Raw genomic sequence first — 17,839 nt, 5'->3', positions numbered from 1 at the left:
CCCAGCAATTCCACTCCTGGGTATACATCTGTGAAAAACAAAAACGCTATTTTGAATAGACACATGCACCCCAATGTTCATAGCATTATTTACAACTGTCAAGATATGGAAGCAGCCTAAGTGTCCATCAACAAATGAATGGATAAAGAAGATGTGATATATATACACATGGAATACTACTTATCCATAAAAATGAATGAAATTTTGCCATTTACAACATGGATGGATTTGTGAGCTATATGCTAAGTGAAATAAGTCAGACAGGGAAAGAGAAATGCTATATAGTATACCACTTACATGAGGAATCTAAAAAATACAACAAACTAGTGAATATAACAAAAAAGCAGCAGACGCATAGATAGAACAAACTAGCGGTTACCAGTGGTGGGGGGAGGGATAATGTAGGGGTAGGAATTAAGAGATAAAACTACCATGTATAAAATAAGCTGCAGGATAGATTGTACAACACAGGGAATATATCCAATATTTTATAATAACAATAAATGAATTAAAACCTTTAGAATTTGTGAATCACTGTATTTCACATCTGTAGCATGTAATATTGTACAGCAGCTGTACTTCAATTTTAAAAATGGGGGATAAAGTTTTAAAGATGAGCTAAACCATTGATAGTTTATAAAAATGAATGCTCTGTTGGCATACCTTCAACATATACTTTGCTTTTCATTCTTTTGTAGGCACTTAGAGATTTTAATCTATTTATAAATTTTAATACATCAGTTATCATAATGGTGTAAATCAAGTGTTTGCTGAATGAAATCAGCAGTTGTTAGTACCTACCCGAAGCCAACATTTTTCAAGGTTTGGCTCAACACCCCCTAAGGCACCGTTATGGACTGAACTGTGCACTCCCCTCTCTCCAAATTCACATGGTAAAACCCTAACCCTTAATGTGACTGTACTGTAACTGGAGATAGAGCCTTTAAGGAGGTAATCCAGGTTAAGTGAGGTCATAAGGGTGGGGCCCTAATGTGATAGGACTGCAGTCCTTATAAGAAGAAAAGACTAGAACCCTCATACACTGTTGGTGGGAATGTAAACTGATGCAGCCACTATGGAAAATAGTATAGAGATTCCTCAAAACCTACCATATGATCTAGCTATTCCACTTCTGAATATTTACCCAGAGAACATGAACACACTAATTTGCAAATATATATGCACCCCTGTGTTCATTGCAGAATTACTTATAGTAGACAAGATATGGAAACAACCTGTAAGTGTCCATAGACTGATGAAAGGATAAAGAAGATGTGATAGATAGATATATAAAACAGAATATTACTTAGCCATAAAAAAGACTGAAATCCTGCCATTTGCAACAACATGGATGGACTTTGAAGGTATTATGCTAAGTGAAACAAGTCACATGGAGAAAAACAAACACCAAATGATTTCATTCATATGTGGAATCTAAAAAAATGAAACAAACAAGCAAACAGAATAAAGCAAAAACAAACTCAAATACAGAGATGAGATGAGTGGTTACCACGGAGGAAAGGGGTTGGAGAATGAGTAAAATGAGCAAAAGGAGTCAACTGTATGTTGACTGATGGTAACTGGACTGCGGTGGTGGTCACTTTGCAGTGCATACAGATGTTGAATTACGGTGCTGTACACTCAAAACTTAAATAGTGAAAAAGAAGAAAAGACAGCAGAGATCGCTTTCTCTCTCTGCTATGCACAGAGCAAAGGCCATGTGAAGACACAGTGAGAAGGGAGCCGTCTGCAAACCAGGAAGAGAGGCCTCACCAGAAGCCACCCTGCGGGCACCCTGATTTTAGACTTCCAGGCACCAGAACTGTGAGAAAAGAAATGTCGGTTGCTTCAAGCCACCCAGTCTATGGAATCTTGTTATGGCAGCCTGAGCTGATTAATGCAATCACCACCAGTTTGTATTTTCAACAAGCAACCAAGGTGCTGGGATCTGCCCAAGAACACTACATCGAAATCTTCAGTGATGGGAACCCAGAATGAACGTTGGTGACTACACTTCCTGGGTGATTTGTGTGCATTATGACGGTGGAGAACCATTATTCCAGGGGAGCTCAAGGCCACGCCAGCCCCCCAAATCCTCCCTCAGCCTCCCTATTCTATCACCCCAAGGAGGAAAAGCTTTATGGAGTCAGTGATAAAATAGAGACCACAAACAGTCAGGGTCCCCAAGAGAGGAACAGAATATTAGAAGCAGCACTAGTGGGGAATCAGGTTGGAGTCCAGGGTGAGGCACTTTGCAGGAAAAGCCCCCCAGTCTTCTTATTTGGGTTTGTTCTGAAAGGACAAGCAGGGCCCTAGAGACCCACGTGAGATCTGCCCAATTTTGTTGTAAGGAGTCCAGATGAAGATTTGGGTCTGAAGCCAAAGGTAAAATTAAGCGTGCATTTTGCTGTGGGTATCCCCCAAGCCTCAGGCGCCTATGTGGAGGTGGTGGGGTGGGTACCAGTGGGTTTGCACTTGGGATCCTGGCTATCTCCTCTCTCACTTCGAAGAATCAACCCAGGTTGATTTTCAACATTCTAACAGGTGAAAAATAGAGTTGGACCATCGACCACTGAAGGTATTTTAACCTCTGAACTTCAAGGGCCAGTAGGAAATAAATATTTGCTATTGTTAAACTCTTTTTTTTCAACTCATGAAAGTGACTAGAGTGAGGATTCAACTAAGTCAGCCAAACTGAAAACACTTGAAAGTAGTTTAGTTATATTTTCAGGGATAAAAACAGCGTTTAAGCAGATCCAAGGGCACCAAGTACGTTCAATTACGTTAAAATGCTACACGAGATCCGCAAGTCTTCAAAAATCAAGGTATTAAACAATAATCAAGCATTGTTTCAACAACAGTATATTCTGCGGAGGATGAGATCAGGGCCCTAGAACTTTTTTTCTTAAAGCGATTCTTACGTATTTCCAGGGTGGAGTGCCCCACAGCTGTGCCCCAAGAAGGTTACCAAACCTCCAAATTAAGGTTAAAAAAAAAAAAGCAGAACATGTCTTGACTTTTTTTACACTACAAAAAGTTCTCTTCAAGCAGAATAGAGCTTTCCTAATGAACAGAATAAAATTCTACGTGTTAACTGAGTCAAAATTGAAAACCCCTCTGGTAGATAATCTGTGTATCCTAACCTGCTTTCACTTTGAATAAAATCATGGGAAAGAGGAGGGGAGGAGATAGGCAGAAAAGAACAGTATGATTTTCTTGACTCTGAGACAGAAAACCTGGTGTGGCTCCCTCTCCCCAGCAATGTCGTCCCCTCTCCACGCATGCTGGCCATTTTTTCACCTGACGGCCGAGAGAGAGAGAGGGGAAGAATGATGATCAAAACACAGGCCTAGGTAAGGTCCTTTGAGTTCTGTATGTGCAAATGAGAGAAGCAGTTTTGATGCTGAGAGGTTCCCAGTGCCATTCAGAAGATGCTCCATACGCTACAGCATTTGACAACCACTGAGTGGTCTAGTTGTGCTTGTGAAGTTACAATGTCCATGCTGCATTTGTTGAAAGCTTAATTTTGTATTTTAAAAGTGTAACAAAGAGCTAAGTAAGTGATGCCAAAGGGTGAATTATGGAGTGAGAGACACCTACTTTCAAATCTTGGATCTATAACTTACTGTAGGGTCATGAACTTTAATTTTAGTCAACATCTTTCAAATCAGGAACCATCTTATTTCACAGGGTTACCACTTGATTTAATTGGTGTGACACTTATAAAACATCCATAATGGTGAATGACACCTAACAGACAACCAATCAGATTAGTTCCCTTCCCATTATGAACAGACAATGATCAAATGATTAAAAAGAACCCCAAATATAAGTAAGTCTAAATTCATTTTATTCATTTTCTTCCAGTTATAAGATGGAAGCAATCACAGGTCTAATAAGCTTGCCCGTTGCCAGACTTGTAACCACAACTAACGCCCTCCTAAAGAATTACTGCTGATTCTTTAAAAATTCAGTTTTCATGCCATCCCTAGACACATCCCAATGTGGAGCCTTCCTATGAATAGATATTTTTACCATGTTTATTATCTTATTTCTTTAGCAAGTGCTCAAGAGCATTTTTAATATACAGCCCATGCATGGGAAATAAAGCTCTCTAAGCTACAACTCCCATTCTCAAAGTTCCAGAATTTTTCAGTGGGAGAGAGATGGGTCTGCTAATACCTAATGCATGAATTACTTCCTATGGGCTGGGTGCTGTTCCACATGTGTTAGATAATTCCTCACAAGCCCCTTAGGACACAGGTGAAATCACCCCCATTTTATGGAGGAAGAACACTTCAAATAGGACAATTCAGTAGGTGGCTTGGGTGTGCAGTGTAACAAAGGGAAGGCACCAGGATTTGAACCCAGGCGGTCAGGTCTCAGAGCCTGTCCTCTCACTCACTAGGCAATACTTCCCAGGTGTGTAGATTTACACCCCAGATTTCTAGAATCAGAGAGCTTGTGATATGTGCCTTGGAGCTGTGAGGGGGGGCCCTAGAAGCAGCTTACTAGAAGTCTTCCATTTTACAGAAGAAGAACGTGAAGCCTGGAAAGGGGCTCACCCAAGGTTATTAACCTCACGATTCTCAAACAGCATGACCTGGAAGCCCTGAGAAGCACAGATCTCTGGTCCCACCCCAAGAGTCTCTGATTCTGTGGGCCAGGGAGTAAGGTCTGAGAATTTCTAACAAGTCCCCAGATGGTGTTGATGCTGTTGGTCTCAGGAACATGTTTTAAGAATTACTGATCTACACCAGAAACTAACACAACACTGTAAATCAAATATACATTAAAAAAAAAAAAAAAAAAAGAGAATCAATGACCTAGTTTGTGGTTGAGCCAGAATGAGGCTTCTACTTTCCTCACTCTACAGCTTCCCAGTAAGTGGTGGATACCAGCTGCTCTGTAATAGGAGAGTCCAAGGCAGACGGGCCAGCCTGCTGGAGCAGCCCTGAGCACCGGCAGGGAATGCTGACCTCTTTCCAGTTCAGCTGAGACGTCTGGAAGCTTCTTGCTGGCAGGTATGTTACACCATGAGTCACTATAATATTGGGACTTTGCTAGGACCCTCTCTCCTACCCCCACACATAACCAATCTGAAACAATATAAACCTGCTCACTGCCGATCATAAATATTCTTCTCACCCTGAGCTATTTACCAAAGATTGTGATCTAAAATTTGGCTCTTTCAATGCTAAACATAGCAGAAATTAGCAAAAAGCAGGGGTCATGGATAACTGCCAGTATTTATTCTCAGAAGACAAGGATGATTAGACAATTTCCAAGCTTTCTTTTGTTTGCATTATAAATCAAAAGGAGAGCTTTGTGTTTATTTGTTCAGCCAAGAGGATGCATTGCCTTGCACTACGATTCCTTGTAAAGTGAACTCTTTAGAAAGTAGGGACACTAGTTAATGATTGTTTAAACTTGCCACATTTGAACTTGTTTCATTTTTGTGCTGTCCTGGAGTGATCTGAGGCTTAAGCGATCTGATGAGTGTAAGGCATGGCCGAGCCTGGCACATACTATGTGCTCACAGAACGCCAGCTAACTCTCAACATTACTGCTTCTATTAAGAGAGCCCAGGGATTGGCCTGTTTGCTTGGGCAAGTAAGTAGGGCCCAAGGGCACGGCCTAAGTAGACAGACCTCATAACCAAAGGTCTTTCATCCCCATTAGCAAGGTGATTTAGGGATTTCCAGAAGGATTTATGGAACATCTGCATTTACAAGGCAATTATCTGTTACTCACAAAACCTTACAGGACTTAATGCTTGGTAGTCACTTACTGAATCAAAGCATCTTACTGGAATACCTGCTCAGGCACTAGAGACCTCAGGTAGGTGTTTTAGAGAACAGTTACATTAAATTTAAAAAAAAATTCTGAAGTATAAACGCATAAGAAGTCGCAAAAAGAAGGGTACAAGGAGGTGTCCTGTGTCCTTCACTCAGTGTCCCCCAGCGCCAACACCATGTTTGACTATAGTACAGTGACAAGACCCTGACATAGCGCCAGTCCACAGAGTACAGTCAAAAGCCACCAGTTTTAAGGACAGTTACATCTTAGCCATGAAGGACATAAGAATACAGAGAAGAAATTAAAAGGAGCCTCACAGGCAATGACCGCAATCACTGCCATCTGAGGTTACTTTGAAATTCACCGTTGCACGTATTCTAGCCACGAGGAAAAGATAAATGTTAGTTAGGCACATAAGTGTATGAATAAGACTCCTCCTGAAAAAAGAACAGGAAACATTTTTTCAGACTGAGCTCAACAATTATAATCAGATGAACCTGTTTTCCAAGTCATCTATAGACATGAAAGCTTGTAAGTGAAGCCACCTGGACTTTTCAAGTGAGAAGTGGACTCAAGATCTGCACACAAATCCCAACCCCGACCAAACACACACACAATCTGTGCAACTGCTGTAAAAGGATAAATGAAGAGCTTTAGACTTTTCTATGTTGCTTGGCTTGGAGTGACGTGTAGGAGGTAACTGGATTTTGTTACATTTCTAAAGATTACAAGTAATTATTATTATATTCATTATACTTAGTCTTATCGACTCCTTAAAGGTTCCCAAAATATCCTTCCTTGAGCATACTCTGTTTTCTTATATATGTATTTGGAAATGGTATAACAGAATATTTCAATCAGCTGGAATATGTAAGGTTTTTTCTGTATCTCACCTTCATAGTATGTTAGGGAGTTTAGGCAGCCAAACCATTAACGTGCCAACAACTTCCTTAACTAGTAACTATCTTTCAAAATTGATACACTTGCTCTTTAGCCAAAATAAAAATAGATAGATAGATTGATTGATTGATTAATTAAAAGCAGCAGCAGCCCACCGGAAGAACAAAATATCTTCAGAAGTTTGTAAGAAGCAAATTCTCCAGGTCTGTCAAAAAGGACCAGAGCTACTTTCCTGAGCAGGTAACAGTGTGGTGACATTTTGTATTCTTCACCCTAAGAAGGCTTCTTTGGTATTAGGAAACAAAGCACAGCATTTTCCCTCAGCACGTCTGTGCCCATCTCCCCGCTGCGAGGCCGGCCAGAGTCAACAGATGTTTCAACGTGGGGAGAAGCCACACTGGCTGCCACTGGTACACAAAGAGCTGATGATCCCGGCTGAGGTCACATGAATTCTAAATGACCAAACAGAACTCTTGCAACTCCCCTCTTCCAGGGTCAGCCCTAGGCAAGATTCTGAAATAGGAGAAGCTTGTCCTGGACCACACTGGTTCCACCTCCTCAGTCCTCAGGCACCTCGGCTCACTTCCCAGTTGAGTGTCCTGAAATCTCCACTCCGTGTCCTCCCCTGCCCACTCAGGACTCCTTCCTTCAAGGGCTGGGGCCCTAAGCTCAGCCACCCCTCAAAGATTCTGAGGACACTGAGAGGGTGCGCAAACAGCCTGCCCAAGGCACGCAGCTAGAGGGCTGTCGATGGACTCCGAGTTCAGGGCTGTCTCCGCTGCCTACAGCAGGCCATATTGTCCTGTGGCCCAGGTAATTGTAAATTTACTATGTAATTCATATTTTTAAGCTTGAGAATTTACAAATTGTTCGTAATGATCATTACTCTTTCAGAATCAAATCATCACATATATTCTGGAGAAATTTTTAAATGCTTAAAAGTATTCATATATTTAAAAGTACTTCTGATAGCAATATATGATTTCCAAACAGTCTTAAGCAAAATTTAGCACAATATACATGTATATATACCAACATAGTTTTATATATATAGTCAACTATATGTGTATATATACATATTCTATATACATATATACATATATACATACACCTATATATAATTAGAACCCACCAAAATAATCAAAACCAAGAAATTTTTCATTGGCCATAGCATAATTTTTGCATAATTTCTCGGTGGTTCAAAAGTAATTTTATTCTTGGAAATACACTAAAATCTTCTATTTAATAAATCACAGGTAAAGCTCCCGTAACAGCTTTCAACTTTGATTTCTGAAACCACTATAACACCACCAATGGACTCAATCTCAACACACACAGAGTACTTACCTTAAGATCTTTGTTCTCTGCACAGATGATTTCTTCTATCTCTGGACTTAAAAAGCCCTTGGAAAATGATGCTCATGAGCCAGTGATTCATTTTTCAAACCCAGTTTGGCTAAAGATTCCTTTGATGCATTTTGCGTAGAGATGCTGTTGCTCAGAAACACACCCACATAGTGCAATCCATGGAGCTGAAGGGAAACAGGCCACTGGACCGAGCACCAATGCTGCCTGAGGAGGGGAGAGGTGTGCGTGCATTTGTGTGTGTGTGTGTGTGTGTGTGTGTGTGTGTGTATGTAACTAGATAGTTAAAGTGTTTACTGCAAGATTAAGAAGTGTCTAAATGTCATCCTCTGATTTCAAATGAAAACTGCTGATTTTTTCCAGAGCTGGCAGCCTGCCATCCCTGCAGGCCTTCAAGTGGCTCAGGGGTTCGGGGAGACAGGAGAAAAGACTTCACACACAGAGCACTCCACCCCTCCCACCAGTGGCATCTCCTGGTTTTAGCATGAATTCCGCTGCCAGACTTCCTAGACATTCAACTTAAGCTATCAAAGAAATAATTTAAAAGATATATGGGCTTTTAAAAATATTTACAGAGGGAAGATGTTCTAAAATATTCTCTGTGATCTGAATTCTTGCTCATCACAACCTTGATATATAACCCAGGCTTCAGACACTATTTGAGGCTAATACCAGTTTTCTGCACTCTCTGCATAACTTACATAAAGAGCTCCCTGGCTCATTTGATCGATTGTAAAAGTGGCCAAGAAAATGATAAATTAACAGTTTTTAAGGTGAAGGTTCTAAATCTGAATTTTTATTTAATGTTTTTCCCCCTCTTACTTCCTGACCAGAGTGACTTCAGTGTACCTGGTCACTTTACAGACATTTTCACACAGATCTCTATTCAAGGAGGGCACATTTTGTTTCCAAGAAGACTTCAACGGCCAGGTAGAGTTCAGAAACTTTCAGGTCAGACCTCTGCAAAACCACAATCACCCATGTTGGTTTGTTCGGTACCGCTGTGAACATTTAATGTATTGACTTTGATTGTCCCCATTTCAAAGATGGGCAAGTTGAGGCTTAGGCAAGCTGGCAAACAAGTCCAAAGTTACACAAGTGGAAGCACGAGAGTCAGGATTCTGTCTTGATCTGTAGTCTTAGCCACTGTCCTGTACTTGAACATTTTAAGAGAGGAGTCAGAAGTTTTCTCTAGAAGGCAGAAATACTTTCTGCAGTTTAGGATCCTAGTCAATAGGTCAGAGATATACTTCTAGTGAACCCCTAACATCTTCTACACCCTCTTCTCAAACTAAGACCAACTAACGACAACTCAACATCAAAAGAAAAAAAAAAAAAAGAAAAAAACCCAAACCCCCCAAAAAAAACAACCACCAACGAAACAAAACAAAAAACCCCCCAAAGGATGTGCTGTATTTGCAACTTTTAAGAAGTTTTAAAAAGTGATCAAATATGAAAAAATTACATTTGTGAAAACATCAAGCTAAATTCAAATTCTGGAAGCATAAAGCATTGAGCACTACTTCTTTGTAAAGAAAATGGAAACCAGGGTTGACTTTCAAGTAGGACAAATATTGTTCTTTGGAATGGAAACTTGTTGCTGAATCTCACCATGGAGCAAAAGGCTTATAAACTTCTGAAAAAATAAAGTTCACATGGAAACAAAAACACAACAGAAACTCCAGTATGGAGACCAACAGATGCTGTATGTCTTCCCAATCCTTTTCTAAGCCACTGTTGGCTGTTAAAATGTCAATGTAGAAATAATAAAATACTGATAAAATGCTAGTATTCCAGGGGAAATGCGTATGCTGAAGTTTTTTAACTTTGGTTTTGTAAGAATTTACTAGCAGACTGATGAAAGTGATGACTTGTAATGGTAAGGCAGCTCCAGGTACTAGGAACTGACTAGAAAAAGATGGGAACCAGTCAGCCATGAGGACCACAGAGTAATAACTAATAACTAATAACTAACATACACTGAGTTTTTACTACGTGCCAGGTATTGTTTTTAACCTAAAACAATCGACTTATTTAATTCTCAGAACAACTCTAAAAGGTAGGTATTGCTATCACCTCTTTTGTGCACTTGAGGAAAATGAGGCAGAGAGCGGCGAAGTAATTGTCAAAGTCATATAACTACGAAGTGGTACAACTGGTATACGAACCAGACGTCTAACTCTGGGGCTGACACGTCCACTCCCTCTGCTATACTGACCCCATACAGCAGGGCCCTGCCTGCAAGGACAGGGCTGTCTCCATGTAACTGGACTAATGGTGGGTAGAAAACAGGAATTTCTACCGCGTTCCTTCTGCAAAGTCTCTTAAAAACGAGACTTCTCTCTGATGGGTCACAGTCCAGTTGAAGAGTGACAGCCCCCAGGTAACTATCACACAGACAGGTGAAGGTGAGTGAAGCAATAGCTGTACATAAGTGGTACCAACTTGGTGGGGAATGACTTTCAAACTCTTGTGTGACATGGCCTCCCTTTTCTGAAGGGGGCTATTTGCACCTCTTTACCATCGTACTCTGCCTCGCCAGGCAGTCACAAGCTCCCTGAGATCCTGACCTGGACCACTCACGGCTCTGTGTCCCCCTCACGGCTTTGTGCAAAGTAGATGCTTCATGGATGTGGCTGCATGATTTACGTGGCTGTGGACGCCTTCCCACAGAGGCTGAGCACTGAGCTGGCTCTTTGTGGAAGTGATGCATGAAGATGTATGGAGAGAGGGGATGAGAAGGCAGCCAAATGTTAGAAAACAAAGCCATGGCAGTTGTGAAGAGACAGACCTCACGGGGAGTGGCTGGCTGAACCAAGGAACCGTGCTGGACAACAACCACACAGGCTGGTTACTAATGCAGGACCTCCGGGTCTATCCCAGGGAATGCAGAGACTTCCGTAGGCAATTTGGATCACTGGCTCACGACACCAGGGAGGAAAGAGTCTGCCAAGGGCTTTGTTTGCTGACACAAGAGCTTTAAGTCCCAGAGTTAAAATGATCGGAGAGAGAAAAGCCAAAAGTTAAGAATCAGTTTCCAGGAAGGGAGGAGACAGTGCTTAAGTCACACATTTTTTTTTTTTTTTATTTCTTTAAGATGGCATGCTGAATGGTAGGCCACCAGTATGCAAATACATCTTCACACTATTCTGACAATGCAGGTAGGAAGAGAAAGACTTACAGAGACTGCACCATATGACTCCACCTCTGGCCCCAGTGCAGTGAGCCCTGGGGAAGCGTCTACAAGTTTCTACCACACCCTTTTAACAGGACTGGTCTCACATTCTGAGCCCAGAGTGAGGAGTAATCAAGCAGAGAGCTTAGTAGCAGGGGCTGGAGTTGACGATGCCTAGGATTGAATCTGGCTGGAAACACCATTACCCGTATGAACTTGGGTCAACTGTTGAGCCCCTATGGGTCTCAGTCACGTCATGTGTGAAATGGGGACGATGTGGTGCTTACTGCAGATCGCTGAGAGGACTAAATGCTAATGCATATAAAGCGTTCAGCCAAGTATCCCTATTACAGACAGAGACTTTCAAACTTGTGTTTTCTTCGCTTCTGTATTCATCTATTTAATATCCATTAATTGTAGGACCAAACAAACAGCGAAAGTTGTTTATATTTCCTCTGTGATCCACAGCCCATGCTTGGAACCACTTTCTTATCTCTCACACAAAAGCCGTATTTCCCCTGCCCTACTCACCCCAGGGCCAGGGCCCAGACAAGCAGGGAAGCCCCTCTGCCCCAAGGCCAGCTGGAATTCTTCAAACTAGCCAGTCCTAAGCTGCTGGCCCTGGCCTGCCCTGCATGGGCAGCCCCATTAGAGGCCCAGTAAAGGCCTGGCCTAGGCCTTCCCTTCACTTCTTTCTGCCTCTGACCAGCACTGGTGCTTCCCTGTGTGGCCCTACGTGGCATGCCAGGCCCCTCTTCTTGGGAAATGTAAACAATAAAAATCTTCTTTCAGTAGCATTAGTTTCTCTGTGTTGTCACTCAGCCACCTCCATAAATTAAAATCCCACAGGTACAATCATTGAGACAATGGGGCTTAATAAGCAAAACTGTAATAACTTCTGCATACATCATAAAATAGAATCAGATAAGTTTATGTCTCTTCTTTCCATCCTTTCTCTCCTCGCTGTCACTTTCAGAGATTTGGCCTGAGTCATTGCAATGACCTCCTTAAGTTGCTAAGTTCAATTTCTTGCTTCCTCAAACCATCTCTTTACATGGCTCTCTTCTAAAACTCAGAATGTAGGTTACCCTCTGCCAGGAAAGCTTGATCTAGTTTCCCATGGTTTACGGATCAACTCAACGCTCCTTATCTTGGCAGTGAGCCTTCTAGGGTCTGGCCAGGTACTGCAGTCATACTGGACCACTCAGTATTCCCCACAAATACTATCGGCCTTTCATACCGCTGGGCCTTTGCTCAGGCTGGTGCCTGCCCTTGGAATGCCTTTCCCTCTCTTCTTAAGTATGGACATCACAATGAACTTGAGGTCTTTGAATTTGCTTCTGTACTATAATTGCCCCTGACAGTCTATAACTAGATTAATTTCAAGACTTCATTTTAACTTAGTAGAACCTTCATGAGTGAAAAAAGGCTAAAAGTGCAATAAGAGCAAATATTTACTTTCTATTAGTCCCAGTTTCAGAGTTGAAAGTATCTTCAAAGGTTTGAAAGGCCCAACTCAAGTTCTACTTACTTGGGAAGTGATATTGTCTCTTAAAATTAATCATTTCTTCCTCCAACATCCATTTACCATTTATTTAATTCTGTTTATTCATATTATATTTGTTGCATTTCTTTACATTTGTTTTCTCTGGATCACAAACACTTTTTGGGGGTCAAGGATAAGCCTCAGATAGATCTTAAAAGTTGTCATCACAAGAAAAAAAATTCTGTACTTGTGGTGATGGATATCAACTAGAATTATCGTGGTGATCATTTCATAATATATACAAATATCGTATCATTATGTTGTACACCTGAAACTAATATAATGTTATGTCAATTAGGCTTCATTTTTTTAAAAGGAGAAGCTTTAGTAATTCTTTTATCTTTCCAGCATGCCCATTGGCCTTATCCATAAGCAGCTGCTCAGTGAATATTTATTGAATCATAAGACTCAAGATTATTCTAACTAAAATAGGGGGCTATTATCAAGTGGTAATTACATAGTTAATTACAGGTAAATACAGGGAAAGGGATACACAGCCCATCTAAACTAAGTAAAATTAGTACAGATCAGAGTATTACAGTAAATTATTTTAAAACATTGTTGTCATATTTAGTCATTATCATTAATTATAAAATGGAGTGAATTTTAATTTTAGTTTACAAAGATAAAACAATTTTAGTTTATAAATAAGCCATACCACAGGCTGTGATGTGCAGTTGCTCAGCATTCATTTTACCTTGCCTGGAGTTGGTAGGCCATATATGGGGTAGGGTTAAAAATTCCAGTTGGAATTTACAGAAGCCTCATGAGGATACCTTAAACTGCTCCCAGTCCTAAAGAAGGAGATGGGCCATGTTCTGGCTGGACAGAAACCCAGATCCACCCCTGATCTCCGGTCCTTCAAGCCTAGGCTGGAACTGAATGAACAACCAGGTCTCAGTAGAACTCAAGTCATATTCTCTTTGATGGCTACATGAACCTTCTCCCAGGTCCTCAGTAAATATTTGGTGATGAGCTGACTTCATCATTGGACTTTGCTCCCAGCATGATCGTTGGAAAAGAAAGTTGGCTGAGATTTACAGCTACCTCTCCTCACTAGGTGGGTGGTGGAGCTCGGGAAGGAATGAGAACCATTCCATTCAACACAAGGAGAAGCTGTTCCCCAGCCGGCATAATGAAGGAAGTAGTGGTTTAGAAAGAATCTTAAAAATTACTCAGAGATGATTACAGGCTGTCACTGAGAAATGAGGAAGGAAGGGCTTTCTTTTTGACTACAGGGTGTAGAGTCCTACAGTCAGAAATTATTATTTTATATTGAGGCCAATGGTAATCTGTAGGCCTTTGAAATGTGAAAAGCAATAATAACTCAAGTACCTGGTGTGACTTATAAGGCATCAGGATAGATTATACAGGCCGACCATAAAAAACAGGCTCCTTACTCGACAACATTTTGCATTTCATACTTCTGAAGGCTCTGCTGTCAAACAGTCATTGAGGACCTACCCTAAGTAGGACACTGGGCGTGGGGGATTTAGAGAGTATCAAGCCATGGAGTTCTAACCGGGCTGGTCATCCAGACAAGGAGGGAGGACCACGGGGAACCTGAAGAGTGCGTGCTGCCTCTGCCAAGCTGCAAATGGGTGACACGACCCAGTCTTTCGGGCATTTGCAGAAGCTTTGCCCAAGAACAGAATTTCTGAAACAGCGCATGCACTAAAATGGACATGATTTGACTCAACAAGGCAAGTAACTTGGTTGCAAATTAAAATGTGCAAAAGTTTGTTCCTGATTTGGGATTGAGAAAGTTGGGTGTGGCAATCATCTACAGCAAGAGATATCCTTTGATGATTTCCAAGTCCTACTCAAAGGGCATTTTGCATTCCTCATCTTTCCTCTCATGTCCTTCACAGCTTTTGAAGTTAAAGCACGATGCAAGCACAGTTTTAGCATGCTGGATGGTGGTCTGCCCCTTCCGTGTCCCTCCTCCCCTCTCTCCCCCCGCGCATCCCTGCTTGTTTGGACAGAACTGGCAGAAACGTAGTTACGTTTTGTATTTAAAGGTGAACACTGTGAATCACCCAAATCCACCTTTGCCTTCAGTTTCCTTACTTCCAGTTTCTGAGCTCAGCACTGAGAATCACCAGGTAGACAGGTCCAAGAGCAGTTACGAGCTGAAAAGACGTATTTCACATCATACTGCTTAGCAGATGGGGACACTCTGATCACCCTCAATGACCAACATCATCAGGTATTCTCTAAACTACTATGAACTAGGCATTGTCAGATTTCCTGAGCTAACTTTTGACATGTCACAGATAAATATTTGTATTATATAACACATCTACCTGATATTTAGGGATTCTATGGAGTGAGAAACAATTGCAGCTAGCACTTTTAATGTCAAAAGAAAATTCCATTGCTCCAGAAAATAAAGAACTAAAGCATAAAGATCATGTTATTTAAAATCTCTTTCCTGGTACCTAAAAGTAAAACCTATAAATCTGTCCATCTCAGGATAAATTTGTCGAATAATTGCCCTAGGTCAGGACTTGGACTAGACATTAGGGAGAAAAAGATTTTTAAAAAAGATTAATCAATGGCACTTGCCTTTGAAGAACTAACTGAAAATAAATACTTCCCGGAGTCTCTTCATACTTTAAATAAATATAAAAATGCCAGGAGGCTGAAAAGTTCCTGAAGACTCTTTCATGCCTGGGTTAGAAATTAAGGTATATTTAAGGGAGGGGGGAAAACTAGAAGGAAATGAGAACATACTACCCCTTCAGCCATAAAAAAGGAACGAAGCTCTGATACATGCTGTGGATGAATCTTGAAAACATTATGCTGGGTGAAATAAGCCAGACGTGAAAGGAAAAACATATGATTTCACTCATACGAAGTATCTAGACTAGGGGTATACACAGAGACAAGAAGTAGTCTGGAGGTTACCAAAAGGGGGGGCAGGGAAGGATGGGGGGCTACTACAGAATTTCTGTTCAGGGTGATGAAAAAGCTTTGGAGGCGGACAGTAGTGATGGTGGCACAAAATTATAAATGGAATTAATGCCACTGAATCATATACTTTAAAATGGCAAATTTTATATTATGTATTTCCACAACTTGAAAAATGAAGAACGTAATGTACCAGATAACCACTGAATTGTACCCTTTAAATGAGTGGACTGTACGGCATATACATTATATCTCGATAAAGCTATTAAAAAAATCCCTCCCATGTTAGCATATCACTTTGTCATCTTGTAAGGCTCTGAATATTGTGAAGCAAATGTGCTGGGAGCAGACCAGGTGATCAACGTTTGAAACACTTCTTACTGAACGCCAGGTGTTACCACTGATCACAGACTTTTGGCAGCTTAGACCACAGCAGAGCCGTCTACCTTTTGCATATCTGGTTCAATAAGTAATTGACTATCTTGCCGTGAACAGACTTATCAGGCCAGTTTCCCAATAGTCTCTTGGTTTGATTCTTCTTGAGTACAGCCAGCCAGAAAAGTGTGGTTGGAAACCAACAAAACGAATCACATTTCGTTTTCACACCTCTCAGTCATAGGTTGACTAGAGACCAGAGCAAGCCGGGATCTAGAAAAATGCCTGGCACGTTCTGGCTTCCAATACGTATTTGTTGAAATGAAAGAACAGTTTGCATTTACTGCTTAGGAAATTCTTAGGGCAGATAAAGCACTTGGAGCGGCAGCAGGCCAGCTCGGAAAACTCCTGGGAGTTGACTCCTTCTGGGCTTAGCCCTGCTTCTCTCATAGGTCAATCATCAGCAAGACCAAAGACTTCCCTTCTAAGTATCCTTAAGAAATTCAAGGTCTAGACAGAAGAGAATGAGGTCAGAAGAGGCCATGATAACCTTCTGAACTAAGTCAACAGGAGAGCTATATTTTGGTTACGAGTTCAGTTGCTCCTTCAAAACAATAGTAACAGAAAATAAAAATAATTCGTGGGGAAACTCAGAAACTAACTACTTTTACCATTTCCCATATCAGAGGTAAAAAAGTGTTATGATTTTTACACTAGAATTTGCCAAAAGCCACTAAGTCTTTTCTGTCTTACTCGTCAAATACACATACCACAGAATGAGGATTATGTCTTAAAATAAAAGCTTATGAAGGAAATTGAGGTGGGATAATGATCTTTTACTCTGTGACCACCAAAGGTCCCTATGTCTTTGATTAGGAAAAGAGAAAAGAAACTTCCCACGAGTGAGTTAGCCGTAATTTATAATAAGCTGAGAAGAAAAGCAGACTTTAGATTTGTTGATTCTATTTGAAGGGGGTGAAAAAGCTTGTAAGATCATTTTCATCTTCCTGAACCCGTGAAAAAGAAAATCATACAGTCATAGCAGAGTCACACACATACCCTGAGTCTGAACTCCAGCTTGGCTCTGAGGAACAAGAAGTTTGGATTCTGCCCTTCGAGGAGAGCTTCGGTTCCTCCATCCTCTGACCAGAGCCCCCACCATGGTTGTGGACAGCATGCCCCCCAGGTGGCCGCGGCCCTGCTGGGTTACCAGGAGGGGCTGCCCTGTCAGGCTGCCGCCGTGGGAGGATCAGGTCCACCTGCAGTGGTGCTCCACCCCAGGCAGACAGGTCTGGGCGGTTCCGCCGCCCTCGTCCTCCACCCACATGCTCATCCCTGCGTTGTCAGGCCTTCCTCCGGAGGCCCAGGGAAAGTTGGGGGGTGGGGTGAGATAAGCAAAAGCAGACAAGAGCAAAAACAAAAATGAGGGATATGAACAGAGTCAATCAATAGAAGAAGATGGTCAATATTACAGACATGCCAACCTCCTTTATATGGATTCTTTATTCTTTATTTGGATTCTTCATTTTTTACTTAAGGAAGTAAAGTCTAATTTTTCAACATTTAAAAATGACTGTGTGTGTGTGGAGGTAGGGGGCACGTACCTGTGTATCTCTCTTTTCCCAGCTTATTTTCTCTCCTGAATTGGTACAGCTTTTGGGCAATTGTTTTTCCAAAGAGAACCATTCATCTAGCTAAACAGAATTTGCTTACAGTGTATGAAAAGTATTTCTAATTTACAGAATTATATCAGCTTTTGCAGATGA

The 17,839-nt window shown here is 41.3% G+C and overlaps 1 protein-coding gene across 4 annotated transcripts in view; it reads right to left on the bottom strand.

Annotated features, from left to right (window-relative positions):
• PLEKHG1 (pleckstrin homology and RhoGEF domain containing G1) overlaps positions 1 to 17,839 on the bottom strand; it is a 213,795-nt gene that overhangs the window by 106,222 nt on the left and 89,734 nt on the right. Inside the window, exon 1 of one of the 4 annotated variants that reach the window (XM_032485160.1) lies at positions 17,133 to 17,588. The exons of the other annotated variants lie outside the window; for them this stretch is intronic. Coding sequence (XP_032341051.1) covers positions 17,133 to 17,250 — 118 coding nt within the window. The 5' untranslated portion in view covers positions 17,251 to 17,588. Of the gene's footprint in view, positions 1 to 17,132; positions 17,589 to 17,839 lie in introns of those variants that run through there. 4 annotated transcript variants of the gene reach the window in all.

Source organism: Camelus ferus, chromosome 8, assembly GCF_009834535.1.
Source record: "Camelus ferus isolate YT-003-E chromosome 8, BCGSAC_Cfer_1.0, whole genome shotgun sequence".
NCBI classification, from domain to species: Eukaryota; Metazoa; Chordata; class Mammalia; order Artiodactyla; family Camelidae; genus Camelus; species Camelus ferus.
Note: the sequence above shows the minus strand (reverse complement) of the source record. Positions and strands in the feature narration are given on the sequence as shown.